This window comes from Scardinius erythrophthalmus (assembly GCF_964197995.2).
Source record: "Scardinius erythrophthalmus genome assembly, chromosome: 15".
Lineage (NCBI taxonomy): Eukaryota > Metazoa > Chordata > Actinopteri > Cypriniformes > Leuciscidae > Scardinius > Scardinius erythrophthalmus.
This window is the reverse complement of record NC_138235.1, coordinates 38,923,059-38,943,353: the sequence shown is the minus strand read 5'-3', so window position 1 is coordinate 38,943,353 and position 20,295 is coordinate 38,923,059. Positions and strand designations below refer to the sequence as shown.

General features: G+C 40.6%; 1 protein-coding gene across 1 annotated transcript in view; it reads left to right on the top strand.

Annotated features, from left to right (window-relative positions):
* Window positions 1-20,295, top strand: part of LOC308703255 (uncharacterized protein) — a gene marked incomplete at its 3' end in the record, with an annotated part of 60,719 nt that overhangs the window by 5,830 nt on the left and 34,594 nt on the right. Inside the window, exons 2-8 of the mRNA XM_081386576.1 lie at window positions 3,430-3,980; window positions 4,234-4,290; window positions 4,412-4,534; window positions 8,557-9,193; window positions 12,651-12,677; window positions 12,767-13,299; window positions 18,239-18,263. Coding sequence (XP_081242702.1) covers window positions 3,432-3,980; window positions 4,234-4,290; window positions 4,412-4,534; window positions 8,557-9,193; window positions 12,651-12,677; window positions 12,767-13,299; window positions 18,239-18,263 — 1,951 coding nt within the window. The 5' untranslated portion in view covers window positions 3,430-3,431. The remainder of the gene's footprint in view (window positions 1-3,429; window positions 3,981-4,233; window positions 4,291-4,411; window positions 4,535-8,556; window positions 9,194-12,650; window positions 12,678-12,766; window positions 13,300-18,238; window positions 18,264-20,295) is intronic.

The window sequence follows — 20,295 nt, the reverse complement described above, 5'->3', positions numbered from 1 at the left end:
TAAGGCAACTGAACAGAGTGCTTGTGAAGCGACAGTTCAGGATGCTCACGACCAGAAAAATCCTCGCGCAGGTTCGCCAAGGAGATTGGTTTGTGTCAATAGATCTGAAAGACGCGTATTTTCAAATACAGATACCGTCACGTCACAGGCGATATCAGGATGAGGGGCGTGCGAGTACTGATCTATTTGGACGATTGGCTGATTCTAGCGCAATCTCGCTCAGTGCTCATAGAACACACGACCATTTTACTCGATCACCTCGAGAATTTGGGTCTCAGTGTCAATTGGACAAAGAGCTCTCTGTCCCCCAGTCAGACGATATCTTTCCTGGGCACAGAGTTGGACTCGCTGTCCATGATAGCGTGACTATCACCACAGCGCGCGGTAGACATTCAGCGTACAGCGAACTCGTTCTGCTGCGGCGCATCTGTCCCGCTCAAGAAATTTCAGAAGATGCTGGGTCTCATGGCCTCAGCATCATCAGTGCTCCAGCTGGGCCTGCTCCGCATGTGCCCGCTGCAGTTTTGGCTGAAAGCGCGAGTCCCACGGCAAGCGTGGGCATCCGGTCTGCTTCGCCTCAAGGTCAATCAGAAGTGCGTCATAGCTCTGAAACCTTGGAGAGCGGACGACTGGTACCAATCAGGTGTAAGCCTGGGGACTTCCCCGAGGGTGAAAGGGGTGTCCACGGACGCATCCACCTCGGGATGGGGAGCGCTGCTCGAGGGCAGACCGTTCTTCGGCCAGTGGTCAGAACGGGAGAAGCTCCTGCACATAAACTGCCTCGAAATGCTAGCAGTAGACAACGCGCTGACGCGTTTTTGTCCCCAAATAAAAGGACACCACGTCCTGGTCCGTTCGGACAACATGTCTGTGGTGTCCTACATAAATCGCCAGGGCGGCCTCAGGTCCAGGAACCTGTACAGGCTAGCAGAACGCCTCCTGGTATGGGCTCAGCGCAACCTGCGCTCGCTGAGAGCAGCGCACGTGCCAGGGCTCCTAAACATAGGACCAGACAGACTGTCCAGGAACAGATTGCGGCAGGCGAATGGTCTCTACACCCACAGACAGTCCAACTGCTGTGGAAGATATTCGGCAGAGCGGAAGTAGACCTGTTCGCGTCTCAAGAAAACGCTCACTGCCCGGAAATTTTCTCCAAGGGCAGGGACGCGCTGGCTCATGTATGGCCCCGCCGCCCGCTCTATGCTTTCCCCCCCGTCTCTCTCCTGCCTCAGGTGATAGAACGGATCAGGGAAGAAGGATGCTCAGTACTGCTTGTAGCACCGTTCTGGGAAAACCAACCTTGGTTCCCAGTTGTGATGCAGCTAGCGAGCACTGCCCCGTGGCCAGTGCCAGTGAGGAGAGACCTCCTCTCTCAGGCCCACGGCTCGATCTGGCATCCTCACCCGGAATTGTGGTCCCTTCATGTCTGGGCCATCAACGGGTACATGTTGAACTCCCTAAGGGAGTATTAAACACGATCACACAGGCTAGGGCTCCGTCTACGAGACGGCTCTACTCCTCGAAATGGTCAGTGTTTTCGGGCTGGTGCACAGCCCGTGGCGTGTCACCCACAGACTGTGGAGTGACGGAGGTGCTTTCCTTCCTACAAGAGCTGTTGGATAAGGGCAGGACCCCTTCCACGCTCAAAGTTTATGTGGCGGCTATAGCAGCGTTCTCAAGAACAACGCTTGGTCAGTCAATAGGAAGGAACGATTTAGTCATCCGCTGCCTTAGAGGGGCTAAGAGACTGAATCCTCCCAGACCTCCCTCAGTCCCCGCATGGGACCTTTCTACGGTGCTGGAAGCCATGAAAGGTGGACCATTCGAGCCTTTACAGACGATTGATCTGAAACATCTGTCTTTCAAGACTGTGTTTCCGCTGGCTCTCGCTTCAGTGAAGCGCATAGGGGACTTAAACGCGCTCTCTGTGAGCGCGACGTGCATGGAATTTGGGCCTAATGACTCAAAAGTTATACTCAAACCTAAGCACGGTTATGTTCCAAAATCCCTCAACACACCGTTTAGGGCGCAGGTCATCTCCCTGTCAGCCCTACCGGTCCCTGATGAGGAAAGAGACGCGGGCCTCCTTTGCCCAGTCAGGGCATTACGAGCTTATGTGTCTCGCTCGTCTGTTTTCAGACAGACAGAGCAGCTCTTTGTTTCGTTCAGCGGGCGTTCTAAGGGACTAGCCGCGTAGAAACAGAGCCTATCCAGATGGATAGTTGATGCTATAGCGCTAGCATACACCTCCAAGGGCATGCAGTGCCCGTTGGGTGTCAAGAGCGCACTCCACGAGAGGCATGGCCTCTTCGTGGGCCTGGTCGAGTGGGATTGCCTTACAAGATATTTGTACGGCGGCGGGCTGGGCCTCCCCGTCTACATTTATAAGGTTTTACAACCTAGAGGTTCCCGCCCTACAGGCCAGGCTGCTGTCGGTCTAGTTAACCAGTATTATCTGACCTGATGCTATCAGCTCAGAATGCTGTGTATACTGAGCACAGCTCGATGATCGACAGTGAAAAGCAGTAGCACAAGATGTGCCTGGGCAAACTGTGTAAGACCCACATTTCCCCATCAGTTCAGGCCGTACCCCGCCCTGTCTGTATGATGAAATTTGTGTCTGAGCGACGCTGCCATATGTGGAAGAGTGCGGCTTCGCCCTTCCCTCTTCCCGGACTCCCTGTGAGTTCCCTGGGTGATTGTGCACTATATGAACCCCGGGCTTTTGCCCTTGGGTCTTTGGTGTCAGATCTCAGCATGCACGGCGTTTTGCATTGGGTCCCCTAGCGTAAGATAATCTTACGCAGTACGAGAGACCTCTCGTAAGAGAACGTACTCGGTTACTAACGTAACCTCGGTTCTCTCTAGAAGAGGGAACGAGTACTGCGTATCTTGCCGTGCATGCGCACGCTCTGGTTGCTTCTATGATGAAAAAAACGGATAATAGCTGCCTGCGAGCGGTATTTATAGGCCTAGACCACGCCCGTTTCGGCGGGATGTGACGCAGTGGGCGCGAAGCACCCTCATTGGGTCTGGTGTCACGCCAGGCCTCGCTCGATAGGCTGCTGCAGTTGCCGCAGAACAGCCAATAGGCGCGCGAGCTGCCTCGCCTATGTCTGTATGCTGCCGCAACGCGTTTTGCATTATTACAATTTTATAATTTTTAATTATAAATTATAATTATAATTTTTGGCTTCAATATCTTGCGGAAAAAGGATTTTCCCCTAGCGTAAGATAATCTTACGCAGTACTCGTTCCCTCTTCTAGAGAGAACCGAGGTTACGTTAGTAACCGAGTACGTTTCTTCAGTTTTTTTCTACAGGTATTTAACATGCAAGATCCATGGCCTAATTTACTCAGTACATATAATTATCAAAATTGCTCTCTTCAGCAATGTAGAAGATATATTGACATTACTTATCTTTTCAGCCATGGCATCCTCCAGTGGTCCAGCACTAAATGAGGAGCTCCAGTGCTCCATCTGTCTGAAAGTGTTCACTGATCCAGTCACCACTCCATGTGGACACAACTTCTGCAGAACCTGCCTGAGAAAGTGCTGGCCGAACTCACCGATCTGCTTCTGTCCACTCTGTAACGAAAAATTCAGCAGAAGACCTGATCTCAAGATTAATACTATACTCGGAAAGCTTGTGCAACACTTTAAGAAGCTTAATCAAGAATCTGAGGTGTTCTGTGACTTCTGTGGTGAAAGAAAGCAGAAAGCAGTGAAGACCTGCCTGACGTGTCAAAGCTCTTACTGTGAGACTCATCTGGAGCCTCATCTCAGTGTCCCACGTCTAAAGAAACACACACTGATCAACGCTGTGGAAAATCTGGAGGATTATATATGCCAGAAACACAAGAGACCTCTGGAGCTGTTCTGCAGAGATGACCAGACGTGTGTTTGTCTGTCCTGCACTGAAGGAGAACACAGGACTCACAACACTGTTCCTATAGAGGAGGAGAGTCGAGAGAAGAAGGTAAAGAGTTACAGACAAAACACTTTAAACACACTGTGAAATGCATCCTAAATCAGGTAAAAGTTAATTTAGTCAATTTTTGAGAATGCAATATATTACCTTCAAAACTGACAGACATGGACTAAAAGCCATATGTATAAAAGCCATTTAATTCATGAGGTCTAACATTTATTATTCAAATAAGAATTGTTTTGTCAGAAAATTTAACGCTAAATTCAGTGATAAATGTGTCTGTGTTTTTCTCTGTATGTAGATGATCCAGGACAGAATGAAGAAGATTCAAGAGATCACGCGCTCAGAGCAGAGAAAAGTGAGTGGAAAAAAATGATTAAAATCATTTGTGTTCTTGCACTTTGAGCCACAACTTATCACAAGCTTTGCGATCTTTCTTCGAGAAGTGTTGCTTGAACTGAATCTTCTTCTTTTTGCAGACTCGCGCCTCCATTGATTGTTTCCTTACTTCGTCTCGAACTGTCCACATTTCAAACTGGATGATTATTGGTCTGGGTGTCCTGTTGGTAGCAACACTGATCATCTTGCCTAAACAATATACCGTGAGTATGCGAGAGTGTGTGTAAGTGCATTGGTTTAGGAGTGTGTGGTTTGGTACTTGCGGTTAAGTGTGTCTTCAGCTGCTTCTTGAACAATGTGATGGTCTCAGCAGTTCAGTTGGAGGTTAAAATAAATAAATAAAATATTTAAATTAGGGGAAAACAAAAATATAAAAAAGAGCAGTAAAAGAATAAAGTTTTTTGTTACTGTTTGCAAATAATATATGTATATATTTTTAAATATGCACCTATTCAGTCGTATTCATATACCTAATCTGTTGAATATTCAAAACTGAAAAAATCTAGTCTTCTAGTCTCCTCACAGTCAATGAATTACATAAATCACACGTAACTGAAAATTTCACCAAAAAATAAAATTGGTTTGCATCACTTGATATTACTGTTGGTCATTAAAACAGTGTCAGTGTTCTGTCACTTCGGTCTGTTTATTAGGGGATTTGATGAGAGAACTCAGAAGCCTTGTTTATAGTTTGGCCTGGCTCTGCAGCGCGAGCCTCCGCTGGCTCCGCACACTTCTCCCCAAACAGACGAGGCGTTTGTACTTGATGCGCTCGCCTTTGTAATATTCTTTGAAACGACAGGGTGTGACTGGGAGTAATTGTCCTCTAAACCATCAGGACACAGTGGTGAGAAGTAGTAAGATACACACGTTACGATCATAGACAGTATATAAATTTGAAATCGCCCCCTATACCCTCAAATATGGCACTATTAAAGGGATACTCCACTTTAAAATGAAAATTCTGTCATCATATACTTGAATGAGACCAGAAACTGTCTGGTTACTGACATTCTTCTAAATATCTTCCTTTCTGTTCAGCAGAAGACAGAAATTCATACAGGTTTGAAACAACATGAGGGTGAGTATATGATGACAGAATTTTCATTTTAAAGTGGAGTATCCCTTTAAGAAGGGCCCTATTTGAGGGGACAGCCATTTGTAGTTGTATCTGAAACCAAACGTTATCGAGTACACCAATTCAATCCCACATTATACACTGCAATAATGTGTACAACCGATTTACGCTCAACGGCTGTCTGAATTCACTCACTAGTTTTCATTTACTCCAAGAGAAATGTATTAGTGGACTAATCTAGGCAATAGTGATTGAGGGTTTAGGGGGCGATTTCGGATTCAGCCGTTGTTTATTTTAGTACACTTCATCAAAACCACTCTACAAAAGAATCGTGCAAAGCAGTAAACCTTGAGATTATTACTTGTGACATTAGAACAAAATATATGGATATGAGAACATATGAATAAAACTAAATTAAACAACAATCTCTTAAATATTTTCTTAAACATATCTTTGTTTTCATTAAAAAGATTTATTTCTGCTATTGTAGGCTCATTATGTAAATGTAAGCAATTCATTTGGACAAACTGGGTGTCTGATGGTAGACAACGTACCTGCTCGGATAGAATCGGTTTGAAGTCGTGCATCTTTGTAAGGGTAAAGTTAATTTTTTTTTTTACAAAGTTACAAACAATGCCGTGCAAACCACACCACAAAATGGGGTCTCGTGCTCTCAACACACACGACCGCCCGCCCACACCGTGATTATGTCATTTTTGCAGGCCAGTATGAACCAAGCTTGACACTGCTATTCTCTTGTCTTGTCATGGTGAGCCTGTGGTTCCCTTTCAGTCGGTCACTCTTGACATCACGTTAGTGACCGACGAATAGGAATCTCGCTAGAGAGGCCAATCTACTTCGAGTGTAACCAGCAAGGTCGCCTCTACCATACACACCATGGCGTTGTCGCAGGTCCATCAGGCCAAGGCACTGAAGGAACTTCACAAGGGTGGTACACGAACTTCATACCGCAACAGACCTCGCGCTTCATGTCACGTCCCATCGCTATATCTGCTGTGCCCCACTGGTTCAGTTCACCGGCTCGGCTCCTCAGCAAAAAACTTAAGATGCGATGCACCTTCTGCTCATTATATGCTCGTGCCGCGATGCAGCGCAGCTGATAGCAATTATCGCATTGAGATGTGAATTGGCTCGTTTTAGTTACACTCGAAGTAGATTGGCCTCTCTAGCGAGATTCCTATTCGTCGGTCACTAACGTGACGTCAGGAGTGACCGACTGAAAGGGAATCACACGCAGTGTTGGGGAGTAACGGAATACAATACCGGCGTTAGGTATTCAGAATACAAATTATGAGTAACTGTATTCCGTTACAGTTACAATTTAAATAGTTGGTATTTAGAATACAATTGTTGAAATCAATGGATTACATGACGATACTTCTCTGTTTCACAAGTTTATTCACTCTCTAAATAAATTAAGGCAACTCCAAGCATTTCCCAGAAGCCCCAATATGAAAACGAAAAATTGCACGGTTTGCGTGGTCAGTCACAATGGAGTCGGAAGAGGAGCAGCGGGAGCTAGAGGTAGAGATAGAGCCGGAACAACAGAGCCAGGGCAAGAATGCGTTTCTATCTTGGAAATTCAAAAAGCATTTCACATTAAAGAAAGAGAAGGGAGAACGAAATATAACTGTGCAGTGCAACCTCTGCTTGCCAGCAACCAACCTCCTTTCAATGTCCAAAGACTCCACATCCAACCTGAAGAAGCATAGTTGTATCAGGTAGCTACCAGGGCTGTAACGATATGCGATATGAAACCGAAATCGAGACACTCAGATCCACGAACCTGTGTCACGGTGTGAGAAGGCACCCCTTCCAACTCCCATGTTATCCTTCCCCTCCAGATCCAATGCTACCACATCTTTAAATTACTATAAGTATTATTTGAAGTTAACATTATAAAATACGTAGACTTACACCAAAAAATAAATACTTTAAAATTGCGCTATTCCAGCGTTATGGACGTGACCTTTGCTGTCAAATCTTGAAATAGAAATTCTCAGAAAATGCATTTAATACCAATATATTGAAACGTCTGTTTATATATCCATACTCCCTTAATAAAGGAGTCCAGACATTAGAAAAATATCTGTCTACACATGTGTTTTATATTTAATATGAGGGAAATACACATGCGTGACACAAAAAAAATCTATATTTTTAGTACTTTGAATTACACTGCGCAAACCAAAAATAATACTACCCACCAGATGAAGAAGGGTTGTCTCTCCACATAAAATATTAATTTAATTAAATTTTTCATGTTCGCATTTATGAGGAAAAAACAATGTTACGGGCGTGACCGCTCTGAAAGCGGCACTAAAAGACTGCTTTAAAACTTTCACAGAGACCTCAAAGCACAAAGCCTGTCTTTAAAGTGAATTTCGTTTTGTATTAATTGTATCTTAATTTTAATAAATGTTTCATCAACCAATTGCCTGGATTTAATAAATAAGAAGTAATAGCAGACAATAATCACGACACGGAGGCACCGGGGGGGTGAACTGGAGCTCATCTCATAAATGAACCGAAACTTGGCATATAAGGTTATACTTGCCCCACAGACATGTCTACTTTTAAACAGAACTATTCAAAATGAAAGAAAACAGACTGCTCTCTGCTTATGTAATCCGTATGAAATGTGCATTTCTCTCTGCCGCGTTCACTACTGCGAAGATCGTGAATCAGCATTGTCAAATTAATCTTTGCAGCCGACACTGACACAGAAAACACTTGTTTATTAATAAACAATTAAAATATATCCTTGCTATATTTGACATATTCATAATCATTACTTTTGCCGGTTCTTTGTGACAGCTTTTATTGGCAGCGCCACCCGTTACATGAACGCATCACCGCACCGCATTCCGCATTCCTACACTTATAAAATGCAATTCAATGTGGAAGTAATCCAAGTATTCAGAATACGTTACTCAGATTGAGTAACGTAACGGAATACGTTACAAATTACATTTTGGGGCATGTATTCTGTATTCTGTAATGAAATATGGTTTGAAAGTATCCTTCCCAACACTGATCACACGCTCACCATGACAAGACAAGAGATTAGCCGTGTCATAATTGGTTTATAATGAGCTCTTCACTCATCTGATCCGCTCCTTTTAGAGGTGTCAGTCTGAGCTGCTGATGATGGAGGAACAGCAGAAAGCAGCAGAGAAACAGGCTGAAGATCTCATTAAAGAGCTGGAGCAGGAAAACACTGAGCTGAAGAGGAGAAACACTGAGCTGGAGCAGGAAAACACTGAGCAGAAGAGGAGAAACACTGAGCTGGATCAGGAAAACACTGAGCAGAAGAGGAGAAACACTGAGCTGGAGCAGGAAAACACTGAGCAGAAGAGGAGAAACACTGACCTGGAGCAGGAAAACACTGAGCAGAGGAGGAGAAACACTGACCTGGAGCAGGAAAACACTGAGCAGAAGAGGAGAAACACTGAGCTGGAGCAGGAAAACACTGAGCAGAAGAGGAGAAACACTGACCTGGAGCAGGAAAACACTGAGCTGAAGAGGAGAAACACTGACCTGGAGCAGAAAAACACTGAGCAGAAGAGGAGAAACACTGAGCAGAAGAGGAGAAACACTGAGCTGGAGCAGGAAAACACTGAGCAGAAGAGGAGAAACACTGAGCTGGAGCAGGAAAACACTGAGCAGAAGAGGAGAAACACTGAGCAGAAGAGGAGAAACACTGAGCTGGAGCAGGAAAACACTGAGCTGAAGAGGAGAAACACTGACCTCACTCAAACTGGTATGTGAATATCAAATACAGGGTTTTTGTCTAACTTTTTTTAAAAGTGTTAAATTAATTGTAAGCATCTGTGATGTGCTGGTGATCACCACATTATTATAAACTTAAAGTTATCACGCAAATCACGCAGCGTTGTGGACCAATAACCCTGTATTAATATTGAGATCAATCAGCATTTTCAGGAGAATGTGTGTCTTCATTGAACTGAAAGCTGAGCTAAAATCTATGAATAAAACCCTGGCATATCCTTTGTGATGCATAAGATGTTTAGTAACTATATTAAGCAGGGTCAGCACAGCATCATTAGTCTCTCTGTCTATCTTATATGTGAACTGGAGTGGATCTAGTAAAGACGCCACAGTGGAAGTCAAATGACTGGCCTTGTTATTGAGAGCTTGTTATTTGGGGAAATTTTCAGTTTTAGTTTCAGACAATATCTTCTGAATCTATCTTTCAAAATTTGAAATACTATGTAATACAATCGATCAATAGTCCAGTTTAAATGAGTGGGACAGTCCACATATTGCTTAAGAGTAGGTAGATATTCAGTCACATAAATGAAAGTCTCCAAGAATTAAAGGGGTCATGACATGAGAAACCAAATTTGCCTTGATCTTTTGGTATATAAGAGGTCTTAGTTTGTACCATTAAAACGTCCTGCAAGTTTCATAGCTTAAGACGTCCTTCCCATTATAAACGAATCATTTATTTAATCAAGCTCTAAATACAGCTCGTTCTGGATCCATGGTATGAAGTGACGTCACGGTACGAAGTGACGTAGCAGTCGTTTGCATATGACCACCTCTAGCGTAGACAACTACGCTTCAAGCGCAAGATAACTAGGCCTCATTTCATCATCGCATCTGTCACGCGCTTCACATGTGTTCAGTCGACGTGCAGCAAGTGGGTCTGTTTACAAGAAGATTGCGATGTCACGACACGCAGATGTGCTGTTCCTGGCTGTGGACAAACAACATGTTTGAATAATATACGCTGCTGAAAGATCCAGACGTCAGGGGAAAATGGATGCAGTTTATTTTTTGCGGACGTCCCAGTCACGCCAGAGTTAATAAGCGTGTGTTCTCCACATTTCAAGGATGAGTGACAGTTGAGAACAATCGCAGTATGATGCTGGCTTTGCCAGAAAACTTTTGTACAAGATAAGGCCGTGTGGACTATTCTGGGCTCAACAACGACGCAAACTGTAAGTAATGTAGGCTATTTAAAACTTAAAACTTTTTTAAAACGTTAATTGCAGTTTAATTCATTATGAATAATCACCGTGTTTTTACTTAGTTTAGCCTACTTATTGTTTTATGACCGCCATGTTCATGCCCCGTAGGCTATTAAAAGATGTAGGCTGTTAAACTGACAAAATAGTTTCACACTTTCTATGTGGACGGGCTGATGCATTCTTAGTTGTTTTGATGGTTCATTTCCTCTGATTCCGACTCAAACATCATTGCAATCGCCATCGCCTCGCACGCATCACCCGTTACTATGGTAACGGTAAACACAGCTCCGCAAAATCCGCACGTTTTGAAAAGGGGGCGTTAACAATTGATGCATAGGCACTGACGTTATCCAATCATAACAGTGGGTGTTTACACTGAACTCTTAAAGGGGAAACACCCCCAAAACAGACTGTTTGAATCAGAGCATGAGAAACAGGGTGGGAAAAGGTCATAAATCACTAAATTTTAAACGTTTTTTGTCCAAAAAACTATAGTAATACTATAATTGCACCTAAGGGAACACAATAAAAGAAAAGAAAAAACCATGTCATGACCCCTTTAAAACAGGTTGACCTGCAGAGCGAGTGCATCATTGTAGCTCTTCGCTATTCTCTCCTGCAGCATCAACGTTCGGTCCGAATACATTAGTAAATCTGACCGTGATCTTGCTGATCTCCCTTGAGAGATAAAATGGGCTAAAGAAATTGTTTTCATGTCAATCTGTGTTCATTTTGACCACGAACCATGCGCTGTCACTTTAATTCAGCGCGTGCAGCACAGCAGAAATAGACTCGGTGTGGAAACGATCTCTACATGTCATGCTGTATACGCAACGCTCCTGGACCGCATCCGCATGCAGTGTGAAAGCTATAACCTGTTAACATGGGTGCGGAAAAAATACGCACCGCATACGCACTGCAAACGCAGTATATGTGAAACGGACGTGACACTGACGCTTTTCTGTCAGTGGTAGAATACCAGCTACTTGCGAGAAGTAGCGGTACGCAATGAAAAGTGCAGGTACGCTTAAGAGTAAAATGCATAAGTGCCAGTACCGCCCCACTTCAAGCACTGGTTTGGTCTAAAATGCTAAAACTGCTCTCATGTTTTGCTGCAAATGCGAGTGAATTTTCTGTCATCTTTGCAGGACTGTGATATGAAGAGTGTGCAAAGTAACATATTTTAGCAACTGTGTGAAAGTGAATAGCACATAACGGGCACAATACCGGTAAAAACATGAATATCGATGGGTTCAGTATTGGTCACATGACTAAACTTACGTCGTCGTTTTCAAATACCTCCATTTTGACAGTCCTAAAGTGTTGACAGTGCTAAAAACATGGTCTCAGTGTGGGTGGAAGGCCAAAACGGAGAGAAAAAGATGTGTTTTCAAACGAAAAACGTTTTAGTGTGGACAAGACCTGAATTCACAATCATGATCAGCTCTAAGTTCATTACCGAACGCACGTTTGACAGGGTAATGATGGGCAAAGGAAACCTGTATCAGTGTTTCCAGAGTCAGTGTCTCACACCTCCTCTTTTTCCTCTCTTTCACCTCTTTAACAATCTGTCATGCCGCCGGATTGCATAAAAATCCTCAAGGTTTACAGATGAAGAGCCGCCAGTAGGGCGTAGTGAATAAGTGACAACAGGTGAGGGGGCGTCTTGTCGGTCTTCCATCAGTTATTCCCAGACGTGAATGTCATAAGGCAAAATAATATCATAGTAGTGTGAAATTCATGGCAGAATAACCCATGGGTAAAATACCGTTTCCAGCAAGTGTAATCCACATCAGATCAAAAGAACTGTTCAAAACAAACTTAAGATCTCACACGAGCAAACAAAACACACGCGGTGAACAGAGATCCCGTCACTGACACACAACCAGAAGTCTGACTATAAAATAAACTGTCTAAAAGGTTTCCTCACTTCACAAGGACAATATAGACAGCAAAAATAACACTTTTTTTTTTACACTGAATAATAATTATTACAGCTTTAATAAAAATACAACTTGACATTTCTGCTTTTAAACCCTCTGTTATGATTGTCTCATAGACCTCCATCGTACGTATATTTACTGCAGTAACATTCTGCATTTTGTTTTACAAACTGATGGACGATCAACATTTCACTGATGCTGCCAGTAGAGAGAAACTCACTGTTAACCTGAAATTACTGCTATGAATAATTCATCATTATATTGTCATCTGTGTCCACAGGGTTGAAGTTCGTGCAGCAGTTTGCAGGTACAGTGTGACTGACACCAATACACTCACAGAGTACACATGAAAATGTTTTGTTCTGAAGTTGATTGATAATGTCTGATCTCTCTCAGTGGATGTGACTCTGGATCCTGATACAGCGAATCCATATCTGATCCTGTCTAATGATGGAAAACAAGTCAGTCATGGAGACATTTGGAAGAACGTCCCAATGAACCCAAAGAGATTTGATGTGGGTTTGTGTGTTCTGGCAAAGCAGGGATTCAGTTCAGGGAGATTTTACTATGAGGTGCAGGTGAAGGGAAAGACTCAGTGGACTTTAGGAGTGGTCAGAGAATCCATTGACAGGAAGGGGGAGATGATCATACTGACTCCTGAGGATGGATTCTGGACTCTGTGGCGGATTAATGAAAATGATTATGTAGTTATTGATAGTCCATCTTCCTCTTTATCTCAGAGAGTGAAACCTGAGAAGGTTGGTGTGTTTGTGAGTTATGAGGAGGGTCTGGTCTCGTTTTATGACGTGGAGTCCAGATCTCATATCTACTCTTTCACTTGTCAGAGTTTCACAGAGAAACTCTATCCATTTTTCAGCCTAGGGTTTAATGATGACGGTAAAAACTCAAACCCACTGATCATCACTCCTGTCAGATGAAACGAACAAAATAAATCAAGTAGATTTTACCAGAACACTTTATAATAATACAGTAATAGAGCACTTAAAGGCACACTGTGGAGAAATTGTGTTTTTGTCAAACAGCGACCCCTAGAGTCGCTGTGGAATACTTGCACTGTTGTAAATCTCACAACACCTGAGTTCAGCTGGCAAACTAGTTCGTGAGGCAAGCTAGGCAATAAAGCATAATGCAAAAAACACGTAAGCGAACGAGTGTTTGTTGTCTGTTAACAGCTCTGATAATAGAAAGCTAGCTAGACATATGTGGAAATTATTGGACTGGTCAAAATATCAGCAATGGATGAATGAACAGCATCATGAAAAAATGACAAACAAGGAAGCGCAACAACATAGAATGCAAACAAGTTTACAAATAAGAGATTTATTTACTGGCCACTTCATGCGTTTTCTCAGATCGGATAGCTATCAGATTTATCAAAACGACTCCATCTACACCTGGTCACATAAATGTGTTTTTGCGAAACGGATTTAAATCCGATCTCCAATTCTCGCGCTATATGCAGATTTAATGGAGTGCACGTCACCGAAAGCAACAGATATGAGCTGCATTTTATTGATCACCAGCTAAAATTTCTAAATCAAAGACCACAATTAGAGAGAGCAGCAACAGCCATGGAAAGATCATTTCGTTTCAATGATGATGATGATTGTGTGTTAAGCGTCTGCGACTTACTTTCACTTTGATTTGCGATAGTTTGCACGTTGGTTTAATGAATAGATGCTCAGCTTCTCATCTGCGGTGATGCGTGTTCCAGCACGTCGTCATATCTGGCAATAACATAGCCTATAACAGGCTCTCACACGTTTTTTTATTATTTATTTTTTAGCATTTTTGGGAGGAGTACAATTTACATGTGGTTTCAAAAACCAGATGCATTTACACTTGTCCAGTTTCGTCTGGAATGCGTCTCAGACCTCCTCCTGAAGTGGTTTGAGCGATCGGATTCAAATCCGTCTTAAAAGCGTTTCGGAGGACATTTACACCTGGGCTTTTCACGATCGGATAGCTATCAGATCTGAGAAAACGCATGAAGTGTCCAGGTCTAAACACAACAGCCCCCGTGACAAAAACATACGCCCGAAAGCCGAAAACAAACGCTGGTTGGCATCTCACGTCCATAGACAGTATATAAACGCTCACGTCTGAATTTGAGGAAGTGGTGGGGGAAGTGACGTATGCCGTAAAGCAGTCGAATTTTGTAGTTCTTTTTGTGCTCAGGTTACTACCCGAACCCCGAAGTTACATAGTGCCAGTAAAAGCGATACAGACCCCGTCAGGCTATGGCAGACATGTCATTCAACCTATTGTAAGTCGATGTACTATCACAAGGGTCTTGGAAATATTATGAAGGTTGAAAAGTTACACTGTGGCTTTAAGTCATTTATAAACTATTAGTTTATAGTTAATTAACAGTTTACAAACTGTAGTTTGTACAGTGTGTGAGTCACTCGACTCACTTTAGATTATTTATTTTATTTTATATTTATTTCATAGACTCACTCACACACACACACACTCTCTCTCTCTCACAAACACATAAACACTCTCACGCACGCACGCACGCGCGCACACACACACACACACACACACACACACTGCAACGCCACAAACATGTAAGTAACCATGTTTACTCTAATGTCTGATCTCTGATCAGTGATTTCTGATGTAATTATTCAAGTTCAGACAGATTTTCTCTCAAAATCATTCAATACTGTTTATGCATCAGTAAATCCAGCCAGTGACTAAATTATAATTATAATAAACGATCAACTTCACATTGTTTCTCTTAGTAGCATGAAAACAATGTTATTTAAATTGATTAAATTATATTCAGAAAGCGATCAAAGAACGGTCTCTTTATAATCGCTGGAGCTGTCAATCAAACAGTGTTTACTCTTACATCGAGTTTGCATTGTTATTTATGGTGAAAGCATTCGTGAGAGTTCAGAAAAAGTTGCAATGAAGAGAGTTCAGTGTACTCTCGCTCGGGACGGGGCGGTAACATTAGCCAATCACAGCAGTGGGCGTTTACACTGACATCTCACAGCCAATCACAGCAGTGGGCATTTACACTGAAGTCTCACAGCCAATCACAGCAGTGGGCGTTTACACTGAAGTCTCACAGCCAATCACAGCAGTGGACGTTTACACTGAAGTCTCACAGCCAATCACAGCAGTGGACGTTTATACTGAAGTCTCACAGCCAATCACAGCAGTGGGCGTTTACACTGAAGTCTCACAGCCAATCACAGCAGTGGGCATTTACACTGAAGTCTCACAGCAGCCAATCACAGCAGTGGGCGTTTACACTGAAGTTTCACAGCAGCCAATCACAGCAGTGGGCGTTTACACTGAAGTCTCACAGTAGACACGGAAACAGAAATCAGAGTAAGTAAGTAAGTAAGTAAAAACTTTATTGTCCCACGAAGGGAAATTCATCTTGGGCCATCACCCATGCTGAGGCTAAAATCAGGAAAGAAAACAGACAATCTTTTGATGTCAAAATTATATTAACATTATAAGTGCACCTAATTATAAAAAAAAGTAAAAAAAATTAAAATAAGTTGTTAACAAAGCATCATCTAGGCTAACTCTTTATATATGAGCGAATTAAACAATAATCATTTTATTAATTACAGTGACAACGAATGAAGATCTCATTATTTGAATACAGTCTATTAATGTATTAACTACAGTTTATTAACTGTTGATTAACTATAAACTAATAGTTTGCAAATGATTTTTAAATACTTTATTACTTTATAAATTGTTACCGATTTTACTTACAATTATAAAAAATAATAATGTGATAGACAAAATGTGTACAAGTGCAAAAACCCTGTAGCCTATATTCAATCATTGACAAAACATCAACTATAATCAGATATTTGTGAGACATATTAGTGTGATTTGTTTAAAAAATATATTTCATCACGGCTATATTTGAATGGGCAATTTATTACGAATCTGTATAGTTCTAATCAACACAATGATTTTGCTTTTATTTTTCATTTTTACTTTGCTTTTCAAATGGAATTGACATATGATTTAATATTATATATGGTTAAATTGTACATAATATGCTACAAATCTCAGAAGCCATTTTCTCTCTCTCCTCTCCAGCTGTAAACATTGAATTACTTGTGAAATATTGAGGATCTTGGTTTATATTGTAATAACTGCATCATCTGAATAAAGACAAGTGTTCAATTCTATAACTGATATTGATTATAATCTAAACAGCTTGATAATTATTATGCAAATACACATTGGAGAACAATGAATATCTGCTCACATAAACATTACAACAGACAGACAGGATATAATTTAAACATGGAGGATCTTTATTGTTAAATCACATTAATTGCGAATGAAAATACTGAATTATTATTTAATGCAGATGATCCTTAAATCTAGTACATATTCTTCAGGAGAAGCGAAAGCATTAGAAGGCTTTACAATGACAGTGTTTTTACCACAATATCAGCAGTTTGTCACTTAACAATTAAAAAAACTATTATCTCAGTTTGTCACTTTCATCTTCACCCTGGTCTCATTGTTAATACGTAGGTATTTATCACTGATCTATATAATGACATTGTCATTCTATATAGATCAGTGGTATTAATACATAATTTTCAAAGATAGAAAACGTACTTTATTGTACGTTTGGATAGATGCTGAAACGTATAATATGGACGTATCTGCAACGTTTAAACGTAACATTACGTTTTTACAGCAAAAAAAAAAAAAAAAAAAAAAAGAAGATATCTGTATATTTCCCCTTTTATAGACCTTATGTAGCTCCGCCCCTTTTCAGCGCTGCGCTCATTGTCTTTTGACTTCCGGTCTGTATTTTCACAGCGTTTTGCGTGTTTATTAATGAACGGCTCGTTTTAAAATCTTCCCGGTCGATTTACATTTGTTAAGTCATCTGCTTTAAACATTACAGTCCTCATGATAACTTTCGTTAACTTTACATTAAGTAAATCCACTTAAAAAGCTAATTACTCCTGGACAGAAATGCCATATAAATATACAGAGCGACCGCAAAACGGAAGTTAAAAGACAATTTTCCAAAGATGGCGGCGCCCTTGTTTCTCTGGTGCATAAGGTCTATAGATTATAAATGTTAGATCCCTTAACTCTATACTCCCACACCTAAACATACTCATTTTATTGACAATATTAAAAGGATAAAACGTAATGAACATGTGTAGGGAAATGGCAGTTTTATTAACAATATAGCATTAAAAGATAGTTTGAGCCACTAATCCTACCCCTACCCCTCACAATTTCTTAAAACTACGTAACGTTAGGCTACAATTATAAAGAAAAACAACACACGTTTAATCACAATAATTTATTTAGTGAGAAAATGTCAAAACCGGTACCAAAAGTCATTTAAATGACGATGTGTCGCAGTCCTCTCTGGCAGTATATAATAGTTTTGTATGAGGTAACGTTACAGAGCAGAATTTAAGTTATTAATCCATGAAAATGTTAATCCAGTTTTGGTTCGTTCGCTCTGTGAAGGCGCGCGCGCTTCTCCATTTCAAATGTAGCACACCAACTTAAACACGGCATGTCGCAATCTGTGACGAAGCATGCGAGAGCCAATGAGCGTTTGATATCACTGCCGTAAAACATGTCGTAATGCTTCGGGCGCAATTTTTGAATTTGAATTCACAACAAGTGCGGGATGCCGGGATTTGACGTTTACGGTCTCTGCTGTTGAGAAATTATGAAGATCACAGGATAAAGGCTGAATTTATGATCTGTTTCTTGCAAACAACGCATGGATTCTAATGATTTGGATTACACCAAGCTAATAAAATTGATGTCTTTTGTGAATTTATGTTGTGTTTTAGTGTATTATGGATCTAGGAGAAAACGCCTTTTGTGTCTCACGGTAAATAAACTAATATTACAAAATAGTTAAACGATTAAAGAAGGCATTTTTAAGGTTTTCAAGTGTATTCTTGTTTAACACCATGTAAGTTAGGCTAATCCTCCGAAACGAGTTTGCAGCAGAAGGCACGAACAGAGCGAAATGTTATTATTTATGAGTAACGTTAAACTATTAATTATGGACTGGAAATTTAATTAAGACAATTGAATGCAATAGAGTCAAAACAGTAATGCCACGATTTTAATAAGTTAAATATGAATACGTAGAAATTTGTACGTCGGTACATTTGTTTATACGTAAATAAATTACGTTTTTTTGCTGTCAGTACGTAAATATTATACGTTTTAGTGCTGAAAATACGTCAGTAATACGTTTCTGTGTGTATAAAACGTAACACTTTACGTAAAAATACACACGTATTCTCATGAGATCACGTTGCAGCAATCTTTCACATCCATCAAGTATAAATTGTCAGAAATTGTCAAAAATTAATTCTATTGTGGCCAATGTTAAGCAAAAAGAAATGGAAGGGACCTAGACAGAAATAAACAGAAGTATTTGTTTTTACATGTTTAAGGTCAATTCTGTCATGTTTATATGATCAAATATAGTAGATAATACAGTATAACTGCTTGTCAAGACCAAAAAACATCATTATTAGTGTCATTTCCCCCATAAGAGACTAATCCAGATTCACTGAATTCAGAGTTACTGAACTGAATCTGTTAAATAGCAGATTCTGCATGATATTGTGAGTCAATCTACTCTGTCAAGTTATAACAGTAATGAGAAACATGCTTTTGTTTATAATGTATGTAATTTGCACATTGATTGAAGGAGAACATGGGCAGGATGAGGATTGACATGTTTCTTTCTTAATAAAACAAGAAATAAATGGCAGATAATCAAAATAGCAGCCCTTCATTGATATATCATTGTTAAAATTACACAGATGAGAAAAAACAACTATATAAAAGTGACTTTAACAAAAAAATCTTTCTGGAACAGTTTCTGACATAGCAGACAAATATCATGAAAAAGTTTAAAAGATTAAAGGATGAAACATACCTGATGGAATAATATCATCTTCATCATCATCATCATCATCTTCATCGCTCTGTTCTTCCTCAGCTGTGGTTTCTCTCTTCAATAAAGACACACACACACATTGAATTTGGGTCACAAGAATGTTGTGTTATTAGTACTGTATTATGTGATGTTTGCATGTGTGAACTAGTATTTACTTGTATTTTATAAGGTGTTTTTATTACATTAAGGTGTTTTAATGAGTGTGTATTGCAGGGAATTAAGCTGCATTTTCTAAATTCTGATTGGCAGTTGAGAGTTTGAGAGTTACCATGACGACTGCATCCTCAGACAACACAGAGCAGCGCTTCAATAACACTCGTTTCTCTCACACTCATTTAAAGCTGAAGGTTAGTAAATCATCACATTTCAGAGGAAAAAACTGTTAATCAAATGCTTTAACGTCTAACTATTGCATTTCAAGTAAATGTTCATTTAATTAATCATTTTAGTATAGTTATGTCAAAGAGAAGTCTGATAACTTAACTTACCTGAGATCAGTCTGCTGTGTGAAAGAGTCTGAAACATTTATTTGTATTTATGTATTAAATACTTTAGTTACGCTTTAGTCCAATTCTCACTGTTAAATATGCATTAGCATGCATATTACTAGGATATTGGCTGTTTATTAGGACTTATAAAGCAAATAATTATGCCTTTATTGTGCAAGACCATATTCTACATCCCATAATCCTACCCAATATCTTACTAACTATTAATAAGCAGTAATTAGGAGTTTGTTGAGGTGAAAGTCGTAGTTAATAGTTAGTTAAAAGTGAGAAGTCTTGTAAACTGGTCTAACTTGTGCATTTCCCCTTCAAAAACCTGAAATTCAAATAAATCCTCGTCCATAAAGCCATCAAAACAAGATCCTTTTATGTTTGGAGTTGAAATAATACAACGCCACACATAACCGGAGCTGAACTGGAAAGAGAGTTCACACAGT